This window comes from Mytilus galloprovincialis, chromosome 2 (genome assembly GCF_965363235.1).
Source record: "Mytilus galloprovincialis chromosome 2, xbMytGall1.hap1.1, whole genome shotgun sequence".
Taxonomy (NCBI): Eukaryota; Metazoa; Mollusca; class Bivalvia; order Mytilida; family Mytilidae; genus Mytilus; species Mytilus galloprovincialis.
Window position 1 is genome coordinate 100042444 of NC_134839.1, and position 22740 is coordinate 100065183.

At 32.1% G+C, this 22740-nt stretch overlaps 2 protein-coding genes across 6 annotated transcripts in view; one reads left to right on the forward strand and one right to left on the reverse strand.

The window, feature by feature from the left end:
• Window positions 1–510: 510 nt before the first annotated feature.
• Window positions 511–9789, reverse strand: LOC143065111 (isopentenyl-diphosphate Delta-isomerase 1-like). Of its 3 annotated transcripts, none has more exons than XM_076238467.1 (7): window positions 9644–9749; window positions 4308–4377; window positions 3664–3839; window positions 2805–2897; window positions 2344–2474; window positions 1231–1423; window positions 511–781 (listed from the first exon to the last, which is right to left on the reverse strand). In XM_076238467.1, the coding sequence occupies exons 2-7, from the start codon at window positions 4334–4336 to the stop codon at window positions 645–647; spliced, it is 759 nt and encodes a 252-aa protein (XP_076094582.1). In that variant the 5' UTR covers window positions 4337–4377; window positions 9644–9749; the 3' UTR covers window positions 511–644. The 3 variants fall into 3 exon arrangements, with proteins under 3 accessions (XP_076094582.1, XP_076094583.1, XP_076094581.1); XM_076238468.1 differs by lacking the exon at window positions 4308–4377 and adding an exon at window positions 6340–6358; XM_076238466.1 differs by lacking the exon at window positions 4308–4377 and having other exon boundaries at window positions 9644–9789.
• Window positions 9790–9902: 113 nt separating this feature from the next.
• Window positions 9903–22740, forward strand: part of LOC143065110 (tRNA endonuclease ANKZF1-like) — a 29679-nt gene continuing 16841 nt past the window's right edge. Inside the window, exons 1-11 of one of the 3 annotated variants that reach the window (XM_076238464.1) lie at window positions 9903–10001; window positions 12913–13136; window positions 14679–14764; window positions 15974–16070; window positions 16533–16783; window positions 17160–17275; window positions 17944–18091; window positions 18986–19208; window positions 19626–19838; window positions 20302–20505; window positions 21117–21921. In XM_076238464.1, coding sequence (XP_076094579.1) covers window positions 12950–13136; window positions 14679–14764; window positions 15974–16070; window positions 16533–16783; window positions 17160–17275; window positions 17944–18091; window positions 18986–19208; window positions 19626–19838; window positions 20302–20505; window positions 21117–21921 — 2330 coding nt within the window. In that variant the 5' untranslated portion in view covers window positions 9903–10001; window positions 12913–12949. Of the gene's footprint in view, window positions 10002–10160; window positions 10288–10660; window positions 10763–12912; window positions 13137–14678; window positions 14765–15973; window positions 16071–16532; window positions 16784–17159; window positions 17276–17943; window positions 18092–18985; window positions 19209–19625; window positions 19839–20301; window positions 20506–21116; window positions 21922–22740 lie in introns of those variants that run through there. The other 2 variants (XM_076238463.1, XM_076238465.1) reach the window with 2 other exon arrangements.

Consider the following 22740-nt stretch of genomic DNA (forward strand, 5'->3'; position numbering starts at 1 on the left):
ACACTGTTTTTTCTAACAGTAAAAACACTTTAAAGACATGCATACCCTTTTTTTAACAAACAGTATATATTGTTATGATAAAACACTTTCTGTACAAGATTAATATATGACTAACATAATTAAATTTGACCCTGTACTGTTTAACTATAAGGATTCAAAAATAAATAAAAACCAATATGATTAAAATTGTGATACCTAGAACTTTTCACACAACTGTTGAGGAACCGCCTGTGGTTCTTGGAGGAACACTAAGGTCTCACATCTTTAAAATGAAAATGAAATAGATATGTCAAAATCAATATACTTTATGTTTGCGAAATGCCAACTGGATCACTTCAAAAATAATCATTAAACATTAGTTTTCTGTTCGGTATGAGTCAAGGCTGTACTTAGACCTTTAATGGTTTACAATTTACAAATTGTGACTTGGATGTAGGGTTGTCTCATTGGCACTCATACCACATCTCCTTATATTTATGTCAACACTTCATGACTTAAATAAATGCAAAGCAATGGGTCAATCAGCATTTATGTCAAAGTTATTAACCTCTAACAAAAATAAGTAACAAGTTTATAAAATATCTTAGAGCATTATTATTTGATAAATTAAAATTGCACATTTTCTTTTGATATAACTGCACAATCTATGACAATTTATAAATAGTTTTATGGTCCATCTCTGATTCTAAATCTCCTAGTTTACTCCACCATTTATATAGGAATCTATCTGTGATAAGTCTGAACCAGGGAGTTATCAAACGTCCTTCACTGTCTGATGTTGCTAAAATATCAAATAAACTTAAATCATTAATAACTTGACATATAAAAACCTTGCAGGAAGAAACTGGTTAGATAGACATGAAATGGATGTTACATTTATTTAGTTAGGTGTTACCAGGCTTTAAAACTTTTCAAATTGTAGTTTTGTCTGTACACAGAGAAACTATTATGGTGTAAACACAGCCATTTTTGTCAAAGTGTATTGATGAACCTTAAAGACTTTTCATAATCCTCTGGTTTTGTCAGATTAATACACAAGTTCAAAAATTTTAGGTTAAATTCCATACATCATTACCAGAAAAGAAAGTAAAACAAAGTGACGTCAGATACTTCTAAGCAAACCTTAGACAAGGGATTTTAATCAGATTGTTTTCATTCTAAGAAAATATCAGCTATATCATTTATAAAATGCCTTAGCTGATCTAGACTAAAATAAATCTCATAAATTACCTAAAAAATCTCTTAGTTGATCCTGACTTAGATATCTGTAACTTTTTACTTCATTTGTATTTATATTTAGATCTACATCCTTTTGGATGAATAATATATAGTCTATTTCACTTTCTCCCCAGATTCCATCTTCTGGTTGGTTACCAGCCTTGTACTGTATCCTAGTCAAATATTTAAAGTCATCTACAGATACCTGGAAACAGAATTAGTTGCTTAGTGGAATATTTGTATTCTGAGACTACTATAACACTACTATTTGACTGGTTAGTATGTGAAGTGACAAATCTCTGTGTTATAGTAGTCTCAGTTGTATATCATTGCAAATTTGTCTCAGTGAAGTCTTGTTATAAACTTTTAAGTAATAAGGAGACAAATTAAAGTCAGATCATTTCCTGATAACTCTGGATAATATTACTCCTGACATTTATAAAATGAAGGTATCTTTCTCCATGGAAATCATCAGTATAAAAATAGTTGGATTCTGCTGATTATTTATATTTTGGCTGACATGGTTTTCATCTGGAATTTTGATGCCAACCCTGTATATAAGCACTCTGTTTCATAAAAAATGTGTTGTATAAATTCTTACTGGTATATACATTTATATTGATATAAATAGCCAAGTTATCTATTCCCAGCTTCTAACAAGGTCAGAATCTTGTTGTATATAAATTCTAAATGAATGATGTTAACAAAATATGTTTGACCAATTTCAAAATCTAAACTCAGCTTAGACACAAATTTCAAAATATCGTTCTTTAGAGGTTTCAGGTGTTTGAAAATTACAAATTACAAGAAATTAAAGAATTTATTTACGTATTTCTACAATTATTTTAGGATTCTACATAGGAAGAACAAGCCTCCTTTTTTATGTGGAGCTATATGTATGTTGAATTAATTGTTTGATCTTTGTATAACCGGCTGAGACTTCTATAACTGTGACTACTATAACACAGTTATAGTAGTATGTTATAGTAGTCTCAGTAAAAGGGTACCTGTTCTGGTGATAACACAGTTATAGTAGTGTGTTATAGTAGTCTCAGTAAAAGGGTACCTGTTCTGGTGATAACACAGTTATAGTAGTGTGTTATAGTAGTCTCAGTAAAAGGGTACCTGTTCTGGCGATATTCCTAATTCATGCTTTAATTTCCTCTGAGCTGCTCTCCTCACACCTATAGCATTTCCTTCCTCTAGTTCTGGGGATGTATTCAGTGGATGGCTGCAGCAAGTGTTTGTAAAATTATCTACAATTAAAATTCAATTAGGATGGACTGTAGATTATCAGGTATGATATGATGATGAAAAGCTACATACAGGTTATAAAATTAAGAACAGATCCACATGTAAACAAAGCAATCATGTTCTTGTACAATGTAAGTATGTGTGGAATATAGTTAGTTCTGATCATAATTCAATTTGCAACCATAAGTAGCATACAACATATTATTATGAAATGACTACAAATGTATTTAACCAGCCATCCATTTATCTAGATCTTTTAATTTTAATAATGCTTGTTCAAATGTTCAAATACACAATGTAATAATAGTATATAAGATTAAAACATTATTCACCAGGAAATGTAATTTTGGCATCAGATCTTTGTTGTAACAGAAGTTGTCCCTCTTGATTAAACAAAAACACACTGAAGGCTCTGTGGAGCAAACCTGGAAATGTAAAACTCAAACATTTAACTATTATTAAAAAAAAATCAATGCATTAATACCTGTATAATTATTAAAGCAAATTTAAATATGTCAGAATTACCGGATACATACCTCATCTCTTCTTCTCATGTTTCTTTCATTTTCATGGATTGAAAATAAAATGTGTTTTCATGGATGTTTAATTTATGTTTTTTTTCAAAGTCTGCATATGTGGTAACATAAAATTTGAACTTCCTATCTTTTTTTTTAATATGGTGACTATTCTATCATGTCTATAGTCAAGAGATTACATAAATGTATACATGTGCAATTGGTATAATGTTGTAATGAATGACATGAAGTCCTGTTCAGTGTTGTTATATATTTTACCTGTTTTTAGCATTCAGTTTCTTTAACTACTAGTAACATGAGTGATGAAAAGATGAACTAAAGATCATTCAAAAAAGGTTACAAACTTTCAAAAGGTAAACACATACAGAAAAATAATTTTGTATTTGTATAGCATTTAAAATGAACATTTTTGTTAGTCTTGTATGATTTTTAATTTAATTGTTCATATATCTATTTCGGAGTTTAGTATGTCATCCAATATCACTGAACTAGTACACATTTTTATTTAGGGGTCAGTTGAAGCATGCCCCGAGGTGGAGACCATAGGTGGCATTCAGCTGTTCTCTACTCTATCATGGTCCGGTTGCTGTCTCTATGACACATTCCCTGTTTCCATTCTGAATTTCATTGTTAACTGCTCTGAATTTCATCCTACCTTTGTTGATATTTTCGAGTAGATGACAATTTTTCTTTGATGCAGAACCTATCTGTTTGTCATTCTCATCTATCAGGATGCATTCTTCTTTCATTAACTGGACTTGTGTAACATCACAGTTATCTAGGATCCTATCTGATACACCCTGTGGTATCTGACTAGTGGTCATTACATTTCTTAAAAGAAAACAGTGTGGTTAAATATCCTGGTACAAAAGAATGAATGTTGAAGTTGTTTTCTGTGTACATATCTATAGTGGCAGAAATTTACTAGTAATCAATTAAAAAAGACCAACTTTGTTTTCATATTTGCTTCTACCTTGTTTTCAGAGATAAGGGAAGAAATTGACAGTTCTAAGGCTGGACAGGTTAGTCTGTACTCAGAGTAGATTATGAGGTTTAAAACCAGTCATTTTTTATGACTGAGACTACTTTAACACATAGTAGTCTCAGGATATCATGATCCTTAAGGTTCATCATAACAAATTGACAAATATGGCCGTATTTTCACCTCTAAAACTACTCAGTGTACAGACTTACCTGTGAAGTTTGGAAAGTTTTAAGGCCTGCCATCTACTAGATATATGAAAGTTGAATACTTTTTGTGCTTTGATACTGTCCACTCAGATAAACTCTTCAACTCACCTATAAATGTGTAGATATCTATTGTCCATGCCAATCAAGGACAATCAATACAAGACAAACCAGCTCTTACCTACAGGAAGGAAAAAATGCCCAATAAAATCCAAATAAGTTTTCAATCTTTCTGATATGCAAAATACATTTAACTTTTATATATCTAGTGGATGCTAGGCCTTAAAACTTTCCAAACTTCACAGGTAAGTCTGCATACAGAGTATTTTTTTAGTTTAAAATTCAGCCATATTTGTCCATATAATAATAATAATATTTTATTCAATAAAATATCAGGCATATTTATTATTACAATACACAATATATACGATACATACAAGACAATACTAACACATATATATGGTAAAATATATTGGCATTATTATGAGTGCAGTATCCTTAAGTGTATGAAAAAATTGCTGATATTATCAGGGATAACCCATGAAAGCTTTAAAGCTTGTTTCCAATGGGGTCCCTTCATGTAAACGGCTTTTAGTTTCGACATACAAAAAAAGATAACACATAATTTAATATGCCATAAAAATTCATATAAAAATAATTTATATAAAAATATGATTAATAATATAAAAAGGAGTCTGATGAAGCTGCGCTATAACTTTTGGTCAAGTGCTCTTTGACACTAATTTTGAATTCCTTTATTTTCTTTTTTTTTAACATTAATTGGCAACATATTCCAATCTTGTATGCCATTAAAATAAAATGTGTCTTTTTGTTGACTCTTAACTGGAGGAACCAAGAAGTTATATTCACTATTTCTTGTGAAATGATGATGTAAATGTCTCACCTTTGTAAAATTTGAATACATATAATTAAGACAATGGTGGTATAAATATTATGTTCATGGTTTAATCTCAATTGTTTTAACACAATTTTCAATATTAACATAACCAATACTATTCAATACATTATGGTAAACTTTTGATCTATATCCAGTGTTTCTTATAAATCTAACACAATTTGTTTTGTAATACTTGTAACTTGTCTTTATATTTTTTGCTGACACCAGCATACCATGCAGAACAGGCATAGCCAAAATGGCATTGAATTAAAGCTGTAACTAAAGTCTTTCTTGATTGTTCTGATAAACATTTTCCTGTCTGTTTTGAAACTTCAATCTTGAATTTATCTTTTGAATATTTATTTAAAATTTTTTCTCCAGAAAGAGAGTTATCTATATCATGTATATTAAGGCCTAAATATTTCACATAATTTTCAATTATTACAAGTAACATCAAAGTTATGGATTTTAGATAATTTACGTTTTGACCCAAACAGAATAGTTTCTGTTTTCCCCAACTGATGTGATAATTTATTATCAATTTAGCCATTTGCTGCAAGATTCAAGTTCCTTACCCAGTTTCTCAGATATAACTTCTGGGTTCTAATGAGAGTATAGTATGGTACTATCATCTGCATATAATAAAATTTTGCAGTCTTTACTAATACTTATAGACATGTCATTAACATAATATAGGAATAAAAGTGGTCCTAAAATACTCCCTTGTGGTACTCCACATGTAATATATCTTAAATCAGATTCAGTACCATTTATACTAACTTTTTGTTTTCTATTACATAAATATGATTCAAACCATTTAGTACATTTGACACCCATTTTTTGTAGTTTGTTACACAGTATAAGATGGTCAAAAGTGTCAAAGGCTTTTTGTAAATCTAACATTATCATTCCAGTATAAATTCCCTTAGTAGTTTCATTTTTAATATGATCTAACAAATGATAAAGACATGTATCTGTAGAATAAGCAGATCTGAAACCAGATCATGCAGATGGTAAATCATAAAGTAGATCATTTTCCACGAGTCCTACTAAAAAGCGCCCAGGGAAAAGAAAAAGCATCCAGAGGGAGGAAAAAAGCACCCAGGGAAAAGAAAAGGCGCCCGGGGAAAATATATAGAAATTGCAATGGCATGAGACAACTTTGTGTCGATGAAAAAAGTTATAACATTGATTTTTTTTAAAATTTTAGACAAGTAATTTTGTTTATATGTACGGCTTACTTACTTATATACATCTTTGAAATCTAAAATGTAAAAGTGCAACAACATTATCTACACACTTTTATTAGACAAAACAAGCAATGATTTTTTTATTTTTTTTTATTCAGGAAAACATTTTTTGCTATAAAATATTATTATTTTTTTCTCCCAGGCGCTTTATTTTCTTCCCCGGGCGATTTTTTTTACTCCGGGCGCTCTCGGGCGTTCCCAGGTGCTTTTTAGTAAGACCGTTTTCCACCAGATATTTTTCAAGTTGTGAATATACTGATCTTTCAACAATTTTAGAAACTAAAATTAATTGCAACTGTTTAAAAATATATTCTTCAGTCACAGGTTTTAGTTTAAAATTTAAATCGTTACAATAAAAAGTGTTATAATTTTTTTTAAATATGTCTGTTTTAATATCAAACACTTTTGGAACTGGTGTTATGATGAACCTTAAGGTTCATCATAACAAACAGACAAATATGGCTGTATTTACATACAATAATTACTCTGAGTACATGGAGTACAGACTTATGTTATATACTTGATTTGTATATGGTTGTTGGAAACGTAGTTCAGTACGTATCATACCGGAATCACAGGGGTGCTCCGGGATGATGTTTGTAAATAGTATAATCATTTATATATCCTCCTTATCATATTACATTAGCATGCCTTCTCTTTCTCTCTTTACCACCGCATGTTAAGGTAGTCACACACAAATATATTGAGAGCAGTAAAATTAGTTTTTAGAAACGATTTCGTCCTTTATTAGTCCCCCAAGGACGTTGAATGGTGGAGGACCTCAAATACTTCCCGCTGGCGTTATGAACATTGTACTTTTTATTTGCATTCCGTCTTTAATACTAGCTTTAAAATGCATTAATTGACATTTTGATTGTGTGAATTTGACCCAAATTACAGCGTAGTGTGTGTATCGTCTGCACGCAATCATCATGCAGATAAGGAATGTATTTTTAGATTGCAGTGACCAGCTACATGATAATGAGCAATGATAAGATACAGCGTGAAATTGTTAAATTGAGAAACAAACTTTCGCATCAAAGTGCCTTTAATAAAACACCTATAATTTTATCCGATAGTAAAGGGAAATATTTAAAATTACAAAGAAATTTAGCAATTGAATCTGGCGTTCGTTTTTGGCATAAAAAGGGAGCAACAACAAGAGACAGTTTTAAATATTTAGAAAGACAGATCGAAGAAGCTGTACGACACTACAAAAACATTGTATTTTATGTATGGTTAGGAACTTGTGACTTAACTGATTTTAATCGTAAAAATAGATATATCAGTCTCCGATCACGTGACTCTTCCTCGGTCAATGATATAATAAATCACTTTAAGCGAATTTATGCACTTGTCGCTACATATAAAACAGTTGAATTAGTGTTTTTGGAAATACCTGTTTATTCCATTGTATGTTGGAATAAATACCAAGGCCACAAATTTTCGGAACAATTTCAGAATGATGATTTGAAACTTGAAGAACAAATCAATACCGTAAATAGTTTTATTCGTGAGACAAATTTAATTCTTCGAAAACATTCACCAAAATTTAGCTGTGATCTTCAAAATTCTAGAAAATGCAGACAAATGAGAAATAGCCGGTTTACATACAAATTCAATGCCTTTTATTTAGATGGAATTCATCCTACATCATTGCTGTCCAAATTATGGCTGTTGCGAATAGTAGCTTTGATTGTTGTTGATTGCGCATAATCACATATGTTTTATTGTAATAAAGGAATTGTCAGTGTTGAAGAATTTAATTGTTTTATGTGTATACAGATGAGGCTCTCGGTGAGAATTGTCTCGCCAGACCAAGTTTAAATTCATGATTGTTTTGAATTAATAAGACATAGTATGAGTAAATCTGTAACTTTTGAGGAAGACAAAATAAACCCCAACATTTCTGAATCTTCTATTGAACACATGTATAAAGAACATTCAAATGACCTCTCTCAGTCTAAATATTTATTAAGTGACAGTTTTATTTCGAAACAAGCTATACAAGAGGACGAGTTTAAATCTTTACCGACTCCGACACGTTCGTTTGACAACATAACCAACATTCAAAAATCTACTCCTCGAACGGACATTTCTCATTTACCGTTTACAAGAAGCACAACTTCCTTAATGTCTTCATCATACTCACCCGCTTCCATCCCAATGGAGAAAATTGTAAAGTGTAGGGAATTCTCAGGTTATCCCCAAGAAAATGCCGCTAAATTTATGGCTGAATTTGAGTCCTACTCAACTCTTTATGATTCATTTGAATGTTTCATGCGCAAGACCAGAACTGTGATGAGAAAATATTACATTGTAAGAGATTTGTGTGGTAGTCGGCGTCAGAGATTTGATAGCTTGAACATATGTTGAAGTTTAGTGAGAAACTTGCATATACATGTATATATACATATATTTTTTTTAATTATCTTTTTGATTATGGTCGACTATAATGTTTGTTGTCTTATTTTAGTTTTATATTCTCTGACCTACGTTTACCAACAACCATCACGAAATTTTATGAATTTCTTTTTCTTTCGGGGCGGGGATGTTATATACTTGATTTGTATATGGTTGTTGGAAACGTAGTTCAGTACGTATCATACCGGAATCACAGAAGTGCTCCGGGATGATGTTTGTAAATAGTATAATCATTTATATATCCTCCTTATCATATTACATTAGCATGCCTTCTCTTTCTCTCTTTACCACCGCATGTTAAGGTAGTCACACACAAATATATTGAGAGCAGTAAAATTAGTAATAAAGTTAAATGCATTTTGTGTTTCAGAAAGATAAAATGTCTTTTGGATTTTGATGGGCATTTTTTTTCCTTCCTGCAAAAGGTGTGAAAATTAACTAAGTTGTGGTACAGTCTGCACGGTTAGCCACTAGTCCGATTTCATTCGGACTTGTAAGTTTTTGCCAAATTTTGTTTGGCCCAATAAGAAAAATGTCAGAATATTGGTCTTCGGACTAGTAGTTGAAAAAGTTTTTGGTGCAGACTGGTGGTACAACTATGAGATGCTCCCTCAGGTAAAAAACCGGTTTGTATTGTTTTGATTGTCCTTAATTGACATGGACAAGAGGTATCTTCACAACTATAGGTAAAACTTTCCAAACAGCACAGGTAAGTCTGTACACAGAGTGTTTTTGAGGTGAAAATACAGCCATATTTGTCCATTTGTTATGATGAACCTTAAAAACAATAACGAAACATCACAGATAATCGGAAATGTACTATCCATTATTTCTGGGGTACCACAATCTAATCTATGATTTTCAAAAATGCATACCTCCTTAAAGCTTGCTGTATACTTGTTTTAGACAAGACAAAACGGTTTAGTAAATTAACTCTCATTCGTCCTACTTTCTGTTTACGTCGTACTTTCACTTTAGATTGCCAGAAGTGCTGATGTCGTAAAAACCAAAAAGCATATTTGACCAAAATTGTATGATTCAAATGTGAACATAATAAAAAATGTATAATTATTCTTTCCTAAGATTGTAGTGAAACTACAAGGGCCTAATTGGGAATAATTAATGATTTTGCTATATAAATTCCATTTACGACAAATATGTCAGCGCCCATACAAAAAAATATCAATTTCAAAACATATTTTATGTAAATTTAGAGTAATCAACGTGAATAAGGTAGATATTTCTTATATAAGAAGTTACAAATTATTGAAGTATGAATAAGAACCTAGTTAGTTTTATTGTTTTAATGTATTATCGAACTTATTAAGGCTAAGTAGAAATTATTTTCGATACACATTGGCATTGCACAATCACCTGAAAATCATTCCTGACTTAATGTTATGGTCTGTTTATGATGATGCAATACACCAAACAGTATAAAAAGAGTGTTGGGTTTTTAACAGACCAAAGGACTTTCATTAAACCATATCTTAAAAGGAAGAATGAAGACAATATCAAGGTAACCGTAAATAAATATAAATAAGCTTTATTTAGAGTCGGCAAGGTATACAAACATAGACAAACATAAGCTCTAATGAGCTTTTAACCGTATATGAAGATTGAAAAAAACAATTAACTGCCAATAGTATGTATGTACTGGTAAATGCGTCCTTTATCTGAAGAACCCATCTAAAGCTGCGAGGGTACAGTTGCATCCATGAACACTTCCTATGGGGATTAAGGTTCATCATAACAAACGGACAAATATGTCTGTATTTACATGCCTAAAACTACTCTGAGTACAGACTTACCTGTGAAGTTGGAAAAGTTTTAATGCCTGGCATCCGCTAGATATACATTGTATTAACGTTAAATGCATTTTGTGTTTCAGAAAGATAAAATCTCTTTTGGATTTTGATGGGCATTTTTTTTCCTTCATGCAATAGGTGTGAAAATTAACTAAGTTGTGGTACAACTTTGAGATGCTCCCTCAGGTAAAAAAACGGTTTGTATTGTTTTGATTCTCCTTATTGTCATGGACAAGAGATATCTTCACAACTATAGGTGAGTTAAAGAGTTTATCTGAGTCAGTGAGTGGACAGTATCAAAGTAATTCAGGTGTTTAGATATAGGAAGCTGTGGTGTGAGTGCCAATGAGACAACTCTCCATCCAAATAACAATTTTAAAAAATGTAAACCATTATAGGTCAATGTACAGCCTTCAACACAGAGCTTTGGCTCACACCGAACAACAAGCTGTAAAGGGCCCCAAAATTACTAGTGTAAAACCATTCAAACAGGAAAACCAACAGTCTAATCTATATAAAATAAAAAACGAGAAACACATATAAATTACATAAACAAACGACAACTACTGTACATCAGATTTCTGACTTAGGACAGGTGCAGGACAGATGCAAACATTTGCAGCGGGATTAAACGTTTTAATGGATCCAAACCTTCTTCCCTTTTCTGAAACAATAGCATAACATCAAAACATAGAAAAACAAACGGTAAAAAAACAATTGGCAGGCTTATAACTCAATCAAAAAACGTACATTAATACACTATAAACGAATAAATTTGATCTGCGATATCTGAATGCAAATGCACAGTTAATAAAATATTAGGAACAAACATTCAAGGCTAAAAAGCAAACAAACAAGTCCAAACAAAGCCATGGCAAGTCACCACTGCAAAATATTTAACCCTTTGAAAATATGTTTGTTTATTTTTACACCTTCTGCAGAAAGGAAAAAAAATGCCCATCAAAAACCATGAAAGATTTTATCTTTCTTTAACACAAAATGCATTTAACTTTTATATATCTAGTGGATGCTAGGCCTGAAAACTTTCCTAACAACACAGGTAAGTCTGTACACAGAGTAGTTTTTGAGGTGAAAATTTGGCCATATTTGTCCATTTGTTATGATGAACCTTAATGGAGATGTGTCACTAACGTATATTATACAACAATTATTTTTACAAGGACAATCAATCCCAACCTAATACAAAGCCGTCAAAGGCAGTGCTAGGACACTGCATAGTCTGTAATAATGGTGGAGGAAGCTGAAGTACTTTCAGAGAACCACTGAGCCATTGGCGGAAACAGACAAACCAGAAAGATATGTCAGAAGATTGATCTCCAGGTCAAAATAGGGGACAACTTTGACCAACGGAGGCCCCAAAGTACCCATTCTAGTTTAAACTCTGATCTAGGTACCAAAAATGTGTGTGAGAGGGTGAAAATTACCCATCTGATGTACTGATATTTTTAGCACCCCTAGTGAGAATCAAACTCAGTACCTTCAGCATTGTTGCCATCGGTCTTAACAACCATGAACACTAGACCACGAACTCACACTAATATATAATGGACTTTTGACTCCAGAATTAATATTTTTAGACAGGTTACCTTCTCTTTGCCTTTGATAGTAAAGCAAGAGCTAAATAAGTAAATTCATGACTATAATCGGTACAATGCCAATAATGGTATATATGACTAATTCATTTTAAAATAGTCTAAATTGCACCAATCATATATTTGAGTTTACTTTTTTTGGCTGCCTGTAATTGACAGAGTACCAGGATGTCCTGCCACAGAGTAGGTAACCTGTCAAATAATTGGCGAAACCAGTCAAAAGTTTGAAATATGAAATTGGTCTATATACATACATGTATAATCCTGCTGAAAGACTAGTCCTATGATATAAGACTTCGAAGATTCATACATGTATCATTTACATTAAAACGTTTTTTATCAAATATATTTTTTTTACTATCAAAGTTCAAGGTTCTGTTTTTATGCCCCACCTACGATAGTAGAGGGGCATTATGTTTTTTGGTCTATGCGTCTGTTTGTCGTCCGTCCGTTCGTTGTCTGTGTGTCTGTTCGTCCGTTCGTCCCACTTCAGGTTAAAGTTTTTGGTCAAGGTAGTTTTTGATGAAGTTGAAGTCCAATCAACTCAAAACTTAGTACATATGTTCCCTATGATATGATCTTTCTAATTTTAATGCCAAATTAGAGTTTTGACCACAATTTAACGGTCCACTGAACATAGAAAATGATAGTGCAAGTGGGGCATCCATGTACTATGGACACATTCTAGTTTATGATATAATATCATTACATTTTCAAATTCAGTTTTGATCTGTTGTCTGAGTTGAACACAATAAAGAAGATGGATTCAACAACAACATCTCCAAAGAAACTGCAGAAGAAAAGGACTCAGCAATACTCTATGTGTTTTCTATACAACACTGGAGAAGCTATGTCCAAGTTAACAGGACTGACTGTTGCTACATGTAATCCTTCTACAGAAAAAGGCAAAGCAACAACATCAACTGAAGAAACAAAGGAGGCAACAGGTAAATAGGTAAAAAAGAATGATTCTATTGTAAATGAGTATTCTATGTTACAAGTTTGTAAAAGTTAAATTTTTATACGACCCCAAAAAAATTTTGGGTTCGTATAATGGTATGATGTCGTCGTCAGCGTCGTCGTCGTCCGAAGACACTTTGGTTTCCGGATAATAACTTTAGTTTAAGTGAATAGATCTTAATGAAATTTTTTCAGAAGGTTCAATACCACAAAAGGAAGGTTGGGATTTATTTTGGGAATGATGGTCCGAACCGTTTAGGAATTAGGGGCCCAAAAGGGGCCAAAACAAGCATTTTTCTAGTTTCAGGATAATAACTTGTTTACCAGTATTTCAATTGCTCTGAAAGTATACTGCAATGTTTAAAATCACAAGTAGAAGGTTTGGATTCATTTAAGGGGTTATGGGGCCAAAGTTTTGGAATTAACGGCCAAAAAGGGGCCAAAACAAGCATTTTTCTAGTTTCCAGGCAATACCTTGTGTGTAATTGCATGGATCTCTCTGAAATTGTACCACAATCTACCATATAACAAAGGGGAGGCTGGGATTAAGTTTTGGGTTAAATGCCCAAAATATGTAGGAATTAAGGGCCAAAAACGGGCCAAAAAGAAGCATGTTTCTAGTTTCCAAACAATCATGACAATAACTTGTGTTTAAGTGTATGGATCTCTCTGAAATCATACTACAAGGTTCAATATTACAAAGGAAAGCATGGGATTGAGTTTAAGGGCTTATTTTTTTTTTTTCAACATTTTTTAAATTTCAAATTTTGAAAAGTTTCAATAAGAAATATTCAATTGCACAGTATTGTGCAATAGATGTGTTAGATCTTGAACCACATTAATTTTGTGGCAAAAACCTATATTATGTCAAAAATTTGATCACAATCACAGTATCAAGCTTGAATATTGTGACTAAATTTGCCCCAACTGTTCAGGGTTTTACCACTGGGGTCGTATAAAGCTGCGCCCTGTGGAGCACCTGGTTAACCTTGGAACGCTACTCTGAAAGTGCTAATAATACAAAGAGAGTAAAAAAATGCATTTATAATATTATCCAGTACAGTTATGTCACCTGATTTGAGCAAATTTTTCAAATGTTAATATATGGCAAAATCTGATTATATCACTTTAAATCAATGATTACTGAGACATTATAGACTATTTGTAGTGTTTCTCTTCAATATATATAAATCTTGAAGAATATGCAATAGATTTTAAGGCTTACAACTTTAAAAAAAAAAAATAAAAACCTAGTTTGTTTGCTTTGTTTGCAAAAAAGACACATAATACCTTGTATAAATCAAGTAACAAATCCAAGATATTGGTACCATATTAACACAGCTATATTGTTGATCTGAGAATGATCTCCCTGAAATAAATAGTGATAAACATTTAATAAAAATGATAAAGAAGCAAAAAATATATTATTGAGTGAATAACGATTGTCTGATTCATTGTTTTCTTGTACTGTTAATCCATGAAATTGCAAAAGAGATAATAAGAAAATTTAATTTATTTCTGTTTTTCAGTACAACAAAGACCAGATTTTACTACCGTCTCAGAAAAAATGTCCTGTAATTACTGTGAAGCTGACTTTGAATCAAGGGAAGAACAGGTAACTACATTTATTTTACCAACAGTAATTTATTGAAAGTTTTCTTGATTAATGCTGTGTGCTTAATTAAAAGATGTTAATATAGATTAGTTTAAACATGTTTTATTTGTTTAAGTACAAATTGGATAAGACACAAGTCAAACAGACTTATGAAGTCTTCTCCATTTAACATTTATAGCAATATAATACAAAAATATATGTATGACCATGCATGTGTAGAATGGTATATCTATTTAATATATATAAATTGTATATATAATATGGATATATGTCAAAAGATGGAAAATTGAAGAAAAAAGAAAAAATAATACAGAAAAAAATAAAAATAAATAAATGAGTGTTTAGAAAACAAAAACACAAAAAATAGAATACAAAATTTGAAAACGAAAAAAAGGACAAAAATAATATAGATAGATATTGTTAACTTTGTATAACAGTTTTTTAAAAGTACTCTTAAAGATATGTCATGTATGAAGATTCTTTTGTTATGCTTGTTGTTGACCTGTTTATCCCTCTTTCTGTTCTTCTGTCCATATTTCAATTCCTCTGTCTTTCCTTCTATCCCATTTTTGTTTCCTCACTTGCTTCTTTTTATTTTGAATTTGCAAAGCTCTAGCAGGGGCAAATGTGTTCTCAGACTCGTTCCTCTTTTATTGAATACTATTTTTACTATATATTTATACCCCCGCTTTAAAAAAGGGGGGGTATACTGTTTTACCTCTGTCTGTCCTTCCGTCAGTCCATCAGGTCAGTCAGTCCGTCCGTCCCATGAATATTTTTCTTCGCATTTTTCTCAGGAACTACAATACAAGGATTTCTAAAATTTGGTTTCAGGGTTTATCTAAGTCAGCTATACCGTGTGATGCGTTTTCAGATTGATCACTCGACAACTTCCTGTTTACCGAACACTTGTATGATTTTACACATGATAGCCAAGTTGAAAATTTTCATCACATTTTTCTCAGGAACTACAATACAAGGATTTCTGAAATTTGGTTTCAGGATTTATATAAGTCAGCTATACTGTGTGATGCGTTTTCAGATTCATCACTCGACAACTTCCTGTTTACCGAACACTTGCATATTTTTACACTATTGATATTATCCACTTGCGGCGGGGGTATCATCAGTGAACAGTAGCTCGCAGTTTCACCTGTTTTTTTCTTTATGATTTATGCAAATAAATAATTAACCACACTTTATTTTCAGAAAAGACATTACAAATCAGACTGGCACAGATACAATCTGAGACAAAGATTAAAGGGAGTCAGCTATGTAAATGAGGACAAGTTTGAAGAGCTTTCAGGTAATGACAAGAATTTTGAAATTTTACATAAATTATACATCACCTCAGAGAACAATATGATTTATATATAAATCAAGCTAAGACCCACCCAGTCATTCATGAAAAAAACACACTAACCCCCACCTAGTCATTCATGAAAAAGCATGACGCATATAGTTCCTCATTAAGAAAAAAAAAACTAATAAGACTCACCTAGTCATTCAGGAAAAAATACAGACTCACCTAGTTGTTCATGAAAAAACACATAAGTGAGCATTACTGGTTCCTTGAAATTTATGCATAATGCTCAATAAAAATGTGTTTTATTTTATGGAAAATATGAATCAGTGGAGGCAATAAAGCATGGTCTGAAATCAGGGCTGTGAAGTTAGGCTTTCTATGTTCACAAGATAAATATATAACAAGTAGAGTAAAACAGTTGTATTCATATTAAATGCAATAAATTAATATGAATGTTTCCAGGAAATATATCCAGTATATCTGGCTCCGAGTCTGACAGTGATGACGATGACAACCATGCTACCAGTAAACCTATTGGAATGGCTGCCAGATTCCAGAGGAAATTAGAGGTCATAGGGACAGGAAGTAGTACAGACAGTGATACCGAGGACAGTATAATGGATGACAGAGCTCGCAAATACCCAAAGATATTTCTCAAAAATTCTCTGGGTGACCTGATATCACTATATAGATGTGTTGTGTATCACAAAAAGGTAAGATAGCATACCTTATAATAAGCACAGAGATACACCTGTTCCCATTTTTGATCAGATTTGTAGTAGGATATTGGGTATCCATCCATGACACAAAGTCAATTCATGCACATAAAAAAAAAACTCACAAAAAGCATCTCCATTTGAATGGTTTTACACATGTCATTTTTCGAGCCCTTTTTAGCTTGCTGTTTGAATTTAGCCAAGGCTCCATGTTGAACCTGTACATTGGCCTATAAGGGTTTACTTTTACAAATTGTGACTTAGATGATAAAGTTGTCTCAGTGGTACTCATACCACATCTTTTTATATCTATATATTCACATCTGACAGAATGCAAAGTAAAGAGTTAAATTTAAAAACAATTCTTTTTCAGGTTATTCCATCTAGCCATTCAGATTTAATGTCCATGGTAACAGACATTCCAATGCATATGAAGTGGGCAGTCTTGATGTCAAGTGGAGGTCATTTTGCTGGAGCAATATTTGATAGGTATGAAACAAACATTTGGATTTAGTATACAATATAAAGAGTGAGACCATTTGAATGATTATTATTTTACTTCAAAAGAAATAAAATACATGTATAGTAAAAAATTGAAATATGTGTACCTGCATGATAAAAAAGTCATTCACTTTGATGAAGATTGTGAATTAGGAGTAGACAAAAACCAACAGGCATATTGACATGCAATTGGCATGGTATTAACAATTACTGAAAAATAATCTGGAGGTCTTTTTCACATACATTGCCAAGCAAACCTGTTTCTGCTTATGCAACTTAATGTCAACCCATGTTAAAACTGATTAACAACAAAAAATAAGATAGAAGGACAAGATATTTCTATTGGTTTTGTGCAATATCAGAGCCAATTTGGACCCAATGCAACCTAATAATGAAAATGTTTGTATGTTATCACCTTTATGTAATACACTTGTCAGCATAGACTATCTTTCAAACAAACTCATCAAAGAGACTTTTAAATTTTACCTAGGCAAATGAATCTGTGAAAAAAAGCACCCATGATTTAGTATATATATAAATAAGATTGCAAGTTATTTCTAGATACTCAACCACTTTTCTATCAAAAAACTTTCCCTTACATTTTCATTGTAATGTAAACAACATAAAAATTGTCATATTTATGTTGTTTATTATAGGGATAACATTATTGCCCATAAAACATTTCACCGCTACGTTGTGAGAGCTAAGCGTGGTACAACACAGAGTAGTAGAGATAGTCAGGGTAATGCTCCTAAATCTGCTGGTGCTGCTCTACGAAGATATAATGAGGCTGCTTTACAAGAGGTATGACATAAAATACCTGTCAATCTATTGTTAGTTAATTGGAAAAAGTTTGTACATCATCATTTTGAATTACAATTTTTGTACCTTTTGTATTTTTAATTTGGAAAACTCGTCCTTTGGGCTTATTAAATTTTGATGAAAATAATTTTGATTGCTGAAGCTTTAACCCTGTCTCTGTAAAAAGAGTTAGATATTCTTTAATACTATTCTTTTTTTTTTTTAAATCTTCCTTTTTAAAAACAATTAATTCATGTTAATATATGATTTTAATGAAGAACAGCCAAAAAAAGCACTGTTCCTTTGCTTTTTTTTTTTTTATGTAAACATACTGATTTTATATCATGGATTGATACCCCATATCCTTCTTTTCTATCAAATTTGTATGCCCCACCTACGATAGTAGAGGGGCATTATGTTTTCTGGTCTGTGCCTCCGTTTGTTCGTTCCTCCGTTTGTGTCTGGTCCGTTCGTCCCATTGCAGGTTAAAGTTTTTGGTCAAGGTAGTTGTTGATGAAGTTGAAGTCCAATCCACTTGCAACTTAGTACACATGTTCCCCATGATATGATCTTTCTTATTTATATGCCAAATTATAATTTTGACCCCAATTTCATGGTCCACTGAACATAGAAAATGAAAGTGCAAAGTTCAGGTTAAAGTTTTTGGTCAAGGTAGTTTTTGATGAAGTTAAAGTCACATCTACTTGAAACTTAGTACACATGTTCCCTGTGATATGATCTTTCTAATTTTAATTCCAAATTAAAGTTTTGACCCCAATTTCATGGTCCACTGAACATAGAAAATTATAGTGCGTGTGGGGCACACTATGGACACATTCTTGTTTCTCATAGGTATATGGACATTTTATATAACTTAAATTTTCTTACATATTTCAGGATGTCCGAGCACTACTTACATCATGGGATGAACATATTAAATCTTGTGACCTCATTTTCCTTAGAGCTCCTAGTTTTAATAAAAAGATATTTTTCTCCGGCAAAACACCCCCATTAGATAAAAAAGACAAGCGAATTAGAATGATACCATTTCAGACCAAACGACCAACTCATAATGAGGTTCAAAGAGTTCATCAGATGCTGGCTTCAATAGAATCATATGGTAAGTTAAATCTAAGTTAAAGGTTTGTAGTTCTATCAAATGTTTATCAGATTTGTAGCGTATTATGAAGTGTTTTAAGACTTTTAAGCCCCAGCTGTAGCGGCTTGGGCATTAAGTTTTACCTTTGTACATCTGTCTGTATGTCTGTACATCTGTACATCCCAAAATTGGTTATTCCTGTATAGTCTACTATTTGATAAATCATTCAAGAAAATGTGGTAGAAGTCAAATGGACATGTGGTAAAGGCATTTTGGCCCTAATTATATAAAATGAATGAATGAAAGCCAAAAATCTCAAAATGTCATTGTCTCAATAGTGTGTTTCACAGCAGCAACTACAAATGTACAATACATTTACAGGGATAAAGTAAGACTATGCAGACAGCTTTTTTATTAAACATGAATTTTTACTTTCAGGTGAAGAAGCAGGGATACAAGACTTCATTCCTCTTTCCCCACAGCTGACATTCAGTGCAGACGTTGGAAAATTAGTTATTGTTCCAGAAGATATATCAGCCTCCCCTAGACATAGAAAAAGTAAGGACAAACTGGGCACTTCACCACTGACTAAACAATATGAAGAAGATGAAGAAATATCTCGAGAAAAGGGACAAACAAAAATGGGACTTGGTAAGCTATTCTTTTAATTTTATTACAATTATGATAAAATAATTTATTATATATATTAAAAATGATAATTTCGTTTAATTAAAATTCAATCATGCTTTACAAGCTCTGATTTCAAAAATGTGTAAAACATTTGTGATTTCTGATGTGTGGAGTTTATTATCAATTTTTCGGGTTTCAAAACTAGTCAAAAATGTTTGTTATACTTGTCACTTCACTTAGGAAGGAGGGTATACAGATTGTTGTAACCATTTGTACATCTGTTTCATCTACTCATAGACTAGTTTTTACAGTTGTAGAGTGCCGAGAAGTCATTTAGTCAAATATAATCAATGCTTTTATTTTATTTTGACTACTCTTTGCTTAAAATAGGGATATCTTATTCTCAAAATGAATCGTTTATTATTATATATCATTTTATTTTATGTGAATTAGTAGTTATAATATATATGTATTGTATTTTTAGACTATTTATTAAAAAGTGAAAATTTTCCCACTTCATCTGGAAATTCTACAGCAAGTGACTCAGAATTAGTAGCAGTTATGCAGACACTTAAAACAGACCATCTCAAAGAATTTGACATGTCCAAAAAACCAAAAAGGAAGAAAAATACCAGAAAACGAAGACTTTCCTTAAAACATCAAGTGGAGCCTGGAACCAACCCATTGGGTAAAATATATGAAGATATAATTATTTTTTTTTTATTTTCTGATTCTTGATCATTAGGGGACTATTACATTTTAATAACTTTGAGGCACAAGTGTTGATCATTTTTATCTCAAAAAGGTGAATGAATTTTAATGTGCTTATAGAAATTCAAATACATTTATAGAACTTACAGGACTTTTCTCTTCTCGGTTCTAAATGATAAGCTTATTGGTGTTTCAAATAACAACAGACATGTTACAGTTCCTCGACCATCAGCCTTTCTGGGAAGTGACAAGTCAGATTAAGAATCTGTTATTTTGTTTATATCCATTGACTATATTGACTAAATCTTGCATCTGATAAATCATTGCTTGGGAACAGCAAAGACTTTGTTACACAAAATCATGTTTTAATAAATTTTGAAGTGTGTATGTATATGAAGGGCATGATCTGTTCAAATTATTTTTGTAGCTTCATGATATTATTAGTAAATTGCATGAGTAAACTGTAGCTTTAAATTAAATATTTTCCATGTCTTTTGAGGTACCCTTCAAGAAGTTGATTTGAAGGCCATTAAAACCTATACAGTTAATGTAGTTATTGATATGAACAGCGTATTTACATTATTTCAGATGAAGAGAAATACCACTTAAAAAACAGTTTATATACTGCTTGTAAAGTAGGTGATGCAGACTCTCTACTTAATCTTCTTGCTGTTTTTAATGTGTCAGACAAGCCTGATGATGAAGGAGGTCAAGGTGATTCAAAGGTCATAGGTGATAAAGAAATTGTTGTTAGTGTCGTAGATGGAGAAAATGTAATACAGGAAACTATGGAAGGTATTGAAAACACAGACCATAACTTAAAAACCAGTGGAAGTGAAATACAATTTGATATTGATATAGATGACGTGAAGGGTCAAGATACTAATAATTTGACCTTGGAACCTGAAAATGTTATTTATAATGAAAAAAAAGTGGATAATTCTAGAGTTAAAGTAGACCCTCAGTTTACTAGTGATAACCATGACTTTAAAAACCATGACACTAGGACAGAAATAACTGGAAATGTGGAAACTAAAAGCAAAGAACAGAATATTGATAACTTGAGTGCAGATCTTCCTATGAAAAAATCTGAATTGACTTCTGAAAATGCTAAACAATTGAATGATGTTGAAAATGTGTTTGTTGATTCAGTGAATGAAAAGTCAAGCATGACGCTGAACGTTAAAGATAACAGTCGACCATCAAGCAGAGAAGGGAGTCGATCTCGTCACTCCTCCGCCACTGATGTGTTATCTCCCATAATTGTAACATCTGAGTTACTGAATGAACCAATAGGAGACAGTGAGACAACTCTACTGATGATAGCATCTAAAGAAGGTCACAGGAAACTTATTCAAATGTTGATGAAAGCAGGATCAAATCCAGCTATCAAGTAATTCTTTATTTATTATTATTGCCATGAATTATTACTTATTTTATTATGTGACAAGTCAACAATCTAATTTACTTGCTCAATCTTGTGATGTTGGATTCAAAGAACATTTCAAATTTATGTTCTCAGGGGAAATAAGATCTCACTTCCCAAACAGAACAATTTGCAATATGAATTTACCATATTTAAACAACTGTATGCTGGGTTCAGCCAAGATGTTGTAAATTTGATGTCTATAAAAAACGGGCATTTTTACAGCATATGATAACTGAAGTTTGGTTTGATCTCGGGGGGTCCACTTCCTATATATAAGGTGATAGGATGTGCCACTGGAATAGGTCACCTTTTCAAGCTTGAAATATGTCAATAGGTAGGAAAACTATCAGAAATATATAAGGTCAATAAAGTTCCCATATGATAACTTTATCTGTCATCTTTCTTAATGTTCCTAGCTGTGTTTATCAACCAATTTTCTCTCTTTTGGCACTTTGGTATTCCACTGTTTCATTACACACCAAACAAAAGCCAAACAATATGGGAAAAGGTAACATTTTTGAAATCTAATTTATATGAAAAAGGTGGGGTAACAGACCCCCCACCAAGGGTTTGATAGATTAGAGTAAAAGTTTGAAATTATGTTAGGGTTGATAACATATTTGAAATATTTTCATTTTTATACGACCGCAAAATTTGAAAAATTTTTCGTCGTATATTGCTATCACGTTGGCGTCTGCGTCGTCGTCGTCGTCGTCGTCGTCGTCGTCGTCGTCGTCGTCCGGCGTCCGAATACTTTTAGTTTTCGCACTCTAACTTTAGTAA